We start from the raw sequence: 6,401 nt of genomic DNA, 5'->3' as shown, positions 1-6,401 counted from the left end.
ACAATACCCTTCACAGTAGTCACAAATAATATAAAATACCTTGGTGTGACTCTAACTAAGGAAGTGAAAGATCTGTATGATAAGAACTTCAAGTCTCTGGAGAAAGAAATCAAAGAAGATCTCAGAAGATGGAAAGGTCTCCCATGATATCTTATTACATAATATATATGTATATAATTTATACATATATAATATATATTTATAAATACAGCCTGTTCAGTATGTACAGTGTTACTTGTTCAGGGTTGACGATTTGGCACTGCATAGCCAACTGCTACTCTTCCCTGGGGAATAGCACTTCTTCTGCTCTAAGCATCCCTTAGTTACCTGTAGGCCTTTATCTGGGTTGAGGCACTGATATTGTCTCATGATTCAGCTCATGTGTAGGCAGTCATCTTGGTGAGGCTTTATGGGTGTGGCATATAACAATCCAAGAAGACACAGCAACCTCACAGCACTCTCCCTGTTCCTCTGGCTCCTGCAACCTTTTCACCCACTTCTGCAATGATCTCTGAGCCTTAGCTACAGGAGTTGTTGTGTTATAAATGTATCTGTTGGGACTGAGCTCTGAAGGCCTGCATGTTGGTTGGTTGTGATTTTCTGTAATAGTTACAGCCTGTTACAAAGAGAAGTTGCTTTGATGAGAGGTGAGGTCTGCATTTATCTATGGCATGAAGATAAATGTATGATGCAGTTAGGGGTAATACTGATTTAGAGAAGTGGTAGATTTAGGCTTTCCTCAAAAATCTGTGATTTCATAGACCCTGCCTAGTTAGCTAGGTTTACAGTTACATATGTATGTAATGACAATTAGTGACAGAAAAGGGACCAAAGATTTGGAAGAACGCAAGGAGGGGTTTGAAAAAAGACAAGGGAAGGAGGAAATTATAAAACTACTTGATAATCTTTAAAATACTAATAACTTAAACATTTTTGGATTTTGTTCTCCAGCAGCAATTAGCCAACTTTTCAAACAATAATCAACCACAAATGTCATTGTATATATTCACAGTAACTAAATATGCAGTTCAGAATTATTTTCATTATTATTTTAAAAGAAAAAGCTAACAAGTAAAATTGTAATGTCAGCCAAACATTAGATAGAGCTTGAAGAACCCTGCAGACGAGGCAGAGGAAGGATTATAGGAGCCAGAGGAGTCCGTTCTGTGAGTTTCCTTGTAGTATTTTCCACCCCTCTGGCTAATACAATCCTTCTTCCCCTTCTTTGCTCACTCTCACCTCAGGAATTGTCCCTTTAACTTTACTGGCTTCTGCCATCACTACGGATATGCACACAGATCTGAAGTTTTAGTGCTATGGAACCTCTAATAAGAGGCCGGGGAGAGCCGGGAGAGAACATGTAACATTTGTCTTTCTGACTCTACATTACCTCACTCAATATGATCTTTTCTAGTTCCAACTATTTACCTAAAAATTTCAAGGTTTTATTTTTCTTTAAAGCTAAACAGTATTCTATAGTGTCTATGTATCACATTCTCATTCGCCATGTGTCAGCTGAAGGACAGTAGGCTGTTTCCATTTCCTAGCTACTGTGAATAAGCAGATATGAACAGGACTGAGTAAGAATCTGAGGAGCAGGATGTCCAGTCAAGGCATGGTATATTGCTGGGTCATAGGGTGGGTTCGTTTTTAGCTTTCTGGGAATTCTCCACATGATTTCAAGGGTGCTGGACCAGTTTTCAATCCACCAACAGTGGATAAAAGCTTCCATTTCCTCATGGCCCCTCCAGCATCTGTTGTTAGTTGTTTTCTTTATCCGTGCCATTCTACTGGGGTAAGATGAAATTTCAAGGTTGTTTTTGAAGGAACTCTGACCAACTCAAGAATGGCTCTGGCAGGCCTTGCCCTTTTCCCTAGTTCCCTCTCTCTGCCTTGCTAAAAACTATTAGATTTCATTCCTAAACCTAGCTACCAAGGTCTACACACTTAGGCTGACTGCCAAGGTCCCGTTATCAAAGTATTGAAGTCCAGCAATCAAAACACTCCTTGGCTCATCTAATTAACATTCTCAACTAAAATTAAACATCTCATCCTAACATGGCGTTTCCTCTTTTACCTTTATAAACTGCCGATTTATGGGTCACATCTGTCTCCTCTCTATTCCGAGTCAGTCCTCTGTCCTCTAGGACAAATACACCTTTCCCTCTCTTCTTCCTTCCCTCTCTCTCTCACCCTCTACCTCCTGTTCTTTTCTCTTGTTCCCCGCCCTTTGTCCCTCCTTCAAATAAATCTTCTTTTGTTCTGAGAACTTGGTCTTGGGGGTCCTGGGCCTATAATAATCTCTTGGGGTTTTGATTACCAATTTCCCTTATTGCTAGGGTGATAAATAATTTTTTAAAAAATTCCTTATCCATATCTTTCTTCTTTTGAGGATGCTTTGTTCATGTTCCAGGCTCATGTTCTAAATTGATCATTTGGGTTTTTTTACTGATTAAGTTCTTTATAGATTCTAATATTGATCCTCTATCACATATATATTGGTCAAAGGTTCTCTCCCATTCTGTGGGCTTCCTCTTCACCCCATTGATTGTCCCAGCTTGTTTTCCTCTTGTTGAGCAGTTCCTAAGTTCAATTATACAGCTGTCGGTTACCACCAAGGTATAAGTGACCCATGACCCTACTGTGTACCCTTAGGGTTATCATGGCCTGAAGGTCATTGTTGTGGTTCATAGGCATCATAGCTGGGTAGGACTGTTAGTCACTTCCCTCCTTTGAAAGCACGGTGCCTTCTGGTTGCTTTCCTTCTTTAGAAGTTTTCAGGTCAGATCCATCTCAGGGTCCTCTAGTCCCTGTTTCCTAAGTGCATGATGTCTTCAGCAATAGGAGTTTACCTTTCACCTCTGGAGAGGAACCAAGGGCAATAGCAATAGCCTATAATATTTTGGGAGACTTTTAGAAAATCCTGACCAACAACTCAAATGAGGGCTTCTATGCCTGGTTTGGGAGGGTGGTGTTAAATGGTCTTTGGCTCTTGTAGCTGGCTTGTCAGCCCATATGAGTAAATTCCACTTAAACTATATATGCATATTCATATACTGACTTACTTACATATATTATAGGTATTTTTAGGTAGTGAGTTAAGGAATTGGGCTTCTGTTACTCTCTGAAAAGTATGTAGACCAGCCTACTTTATTTTTCAAACCCCAGTTAGAGAAGCCACCATGAACATCCCCAGGTTTTGCTTATAGCAATTACTTCAGTAATGTTTTATCTCAAATGAGGTTGGATCCCAAGTCATGGCCCTGTTCAACAACATCTTGCATATTTTAAAGAGCCCCCAAAGATTTCCCTTATCTTTAAAAAAATCTCTATTCTACAATAATAATTACAGAAAAAAGTCTTCAGTTTTAGAGGTAGTGGGGATGCATGAGAGGTATTTGAGGGTGGAGAGAAAGTGGTAGAAATGGTATAAGTACGGTATGCATATATGAAATTTTCAAAAAAAATAAGTTAAATTAAAAGCTTAATGTTGACTGTTGTGCTGTAAACAGCTAAGAAATAGACTCAGCCTACATGTTCATCAATAGATGAATGGATAAAGGAAAACCATACATACATACATACATACATGCATGCATACATACATACATACATACAACAGAATTATATTTGACCATAAAGAAAAAAATGGAAACATGACATTGAAAGAAAATGAGTAGACCTGGAAATTATTTTAAGCAAAAGAAACCATATTCTTAAGACAAATATTGAGTCTTTTCTTCACATATAGAAAGATTATAAGATTCTGAATCTTAAGTTTTAGATACACGTGTGGAAAGGGCTCATTTACACACTATTGGGCTTCAGGATTATGTTGATATAACATGGCATGGACCTAGATGTTCATTCACCTGTTGATGGACATTTGTTTTACTACCACTTTGGGGATATTAGGAATTAAGTCCTTTCGTAGAATGATGCTGTGTAAGACTCTGTCTTCTGAACCACACTGTATACCTTCATAAGATCAGCTGTGTCTACTTGCCAGAGTCCATCACACATTAGACTGCTGGCCTTCCCACCAAGACGGATACATCCAGTCACTTCTCCCAATCATTTACATGCAATTCTGCCCTAATGCATGTGGCCTCAGGGATTCAGAGAGGGCCTTAAATATATAGGGTGGGGGGAAACTAAGGGAAGGAGATTTCATTTATTAGTCTGTAGGGAAGACATCACCCATGCTTCCAGTACAGCTGTTCTGGGGTATGCCATGGTCCTGCAGGCAACACCTTACCCATGATGCATAAGTAATACTAATAAATATAATGGTTAACTATGAAAAAAAAACTTAAATAAAATGCCCATATATTTAGAGTCAGTGTCAGAGAGAGAACAACATTGCACTGGCAGTAGTAGTACTTGGATTAAACCAAGTGAAGGGTATATGTGATATCATCATATTTTCATTTTTAATTATTTTTAATTGTGTCTTACCGGGTATAAAAATACAAATTTTAATTAAAAATTTAAATATTTAAAAGTAGAACAATCCTTAAATGTTCCCCAAATTTAGCTGCAAAAAGGCAAATTTAACTCATTTAAAGCGTGTGTATATAGGGTTATTACTGAGGGTAGTGGTGTTGCTATAATCAGGAAACAAATTGAAAAGTCAATTTGAGCAAAATCAATACTCCTTACCTTAGACTTACATATAATTTCCCAGATTAGAGTTGGACATTAGAATTGGTAACCTGCAACTAAACCAAGACAGACTGAGGTCTATGCTTTGACTAAACCTGAATGTCCTGGTCATTCTAAAGGCTCCCTCTGTTCCCATTGTGGCATTATCCATTTTCTATCAGGCAGGGAGATTTCCCTAGAGACAGTCTTCACTTAGTTCTCTCATGACTTCCAATATACCTTGAGCCAAGAGAGGTCTTTTTACAGTTCCCCCCTAGCTTTACTGTGGTCGTCTCTGTCTCAAGCAGACTCTGGCTTTGCTATGCTCAACTTCAGAATCTATGTGAGTCTCAGAGGGAGCCATCCCTTGCAAAGCATCCTGGGAATTGGAAGATGACCTTTGAGTATTATGAAATGCACCAGGTATTGGGGGACTGCTGTTAGCCATGTTTCAAGAAGGGATAAAAATAAAATGATTTATTCATTCCTTAGCTTTTGAGTTGATATGTAATTCTTATTTTCTTTTCAACTTTATTCTAGGGAGAAAATTCATTATATTCGGACAGAGGGCAATCATGGGCTTGATAAATTGTCCTGTGATGCAGATCTAGTCATTTTACTGAGGTAAGAGGTTGGAGAAGGAATTGGAGCCAGCCTGAAACACTTTCCATTTGCTCTAGAAGATAATAGAAGCAGAGATTCTGTTCTTGATTGGCAGTACTGACTGTGCATCCTTATTGTACAACTAGAGCATCAGGAGCTGTTATGAGTAGTTTTATGCTACCACCTGTGCTCCTGGATCTGAGACTGCAGTACCAGCCCCTACCTGGCTTCCCTTTAGTTCTATCCACCTTTAGCTTCAGGAGGTGATGGTACCCAGCCCCCTCCAAGCTTCCCTTGAATCTGAGAATAAAAGACATACCCACACAGTGTGTTCCTTTACAACTTGCCTTCTTGGCACAATTGTTAGGTGCTGGCATCTCCCTCCTGGAAAAGCATAACCTTACCAATTTATTATTCCCGTCTCTCCACCTTCCCTAGACTTTAGTGGCTAGTCCCACCTGTCCCCTTTCAAACATCCCTGACCACCTACCTATAGTAGTGGCCACAGGCCACAGCTACCTACTCCCACCCCACCCCTGCCCCTTCACCCCAAAACTCGCATGGTTGCTGTGTTGTTCTTCCCCCCAAACCCTGGCAGGAAAAAAAAACCCTCTCTCCTTCCTTGTGTCTGCCTTTTCCTCCTGGGACCCTGAATTCCTGCCTATACCTTCTATCCAGCAATTGGCCCTGGGCTTTCTTTTTTGACAAATCAAGAACTAATTGAGGAACAGGACCTTAGCATCCGAACTGCCCCCTTCAAGGGTCTATGAAGTTCTTAATGTAGACTTTGTTGTTGGGTTAATAAAGGATTAAAGAACCAGAGAATTTGCAAGTGGGGATTCGAACTGCTCTTTCAAAGTCTGTATATACTTTTTCATGGGGAGACAGACAACTAACTTTCCTCTTTTTAACCTTTAGTCTCTTTGAAGAAGAAATCATGTCCTATGTTCCCCTGCAATCCGCCTTCCATCCTGGATATAGCTTCTCTCCCCGCTGTTCACCCTGTTCCTCACCTCAGAACTCCCCAGGTAACTTGGAATTCTGGCCTTGTGTCACCTAAGTGGTCCTGTGTGTTTTCACCTACTAAAAGAGAATGCAAAACAGTTGCATTTGTGTGTGTTCTCTCTCTCTCTCTCTCTCTCTCTCTCTCTCTC

General features: G+C 39.9%; 1 protein-coding gene across 8 annotated transcripts in view; it reads left to right on the top strand.

Moving 5' to 3' along the window:
• Hecw1 (HECT, C2 and WW domain containing E3 ubiquitin protein ligase 1) overlaps positions 1–6,401 on the top strand; it is a 261,545-nt gene that overhangs the window by 223,008 nt on the left and 32,136 nt on the right. For all 8 annotated transcript variants that reach the window (XM_021215544.2, XM_029547490.1, XM_029547495.1 and 5 more), the window contains 2 exons: positions 5,185–5,268; positions 6,166–6,275. In XM_021215544.2, the coding sequence (XP_021071203.1) occupies positions 5,185–5,268; positions 6,166–6,275 (194 nt within the window). The remainder of the gene's footprint in view (positions 1–5,184; positions 5,269–6,165; positions 6,276–6,401) is intronic.

Source organism: Mus pahari, chromosome 16, assembly GCF_900095145.1.
Source record: "Mus pahari chromosome 16, PAHARI_EIJ_v1.1, whole genome shotgun sequence".
Lineage (NCBI taxonomy): Eukaryota > Metazoa > Chordata > Mammalia > Rodentia > Muridae > Mus > Mus pahari.
This window is presented reverse-complemented; position numbering and strand designations above follow the sequence as displayed.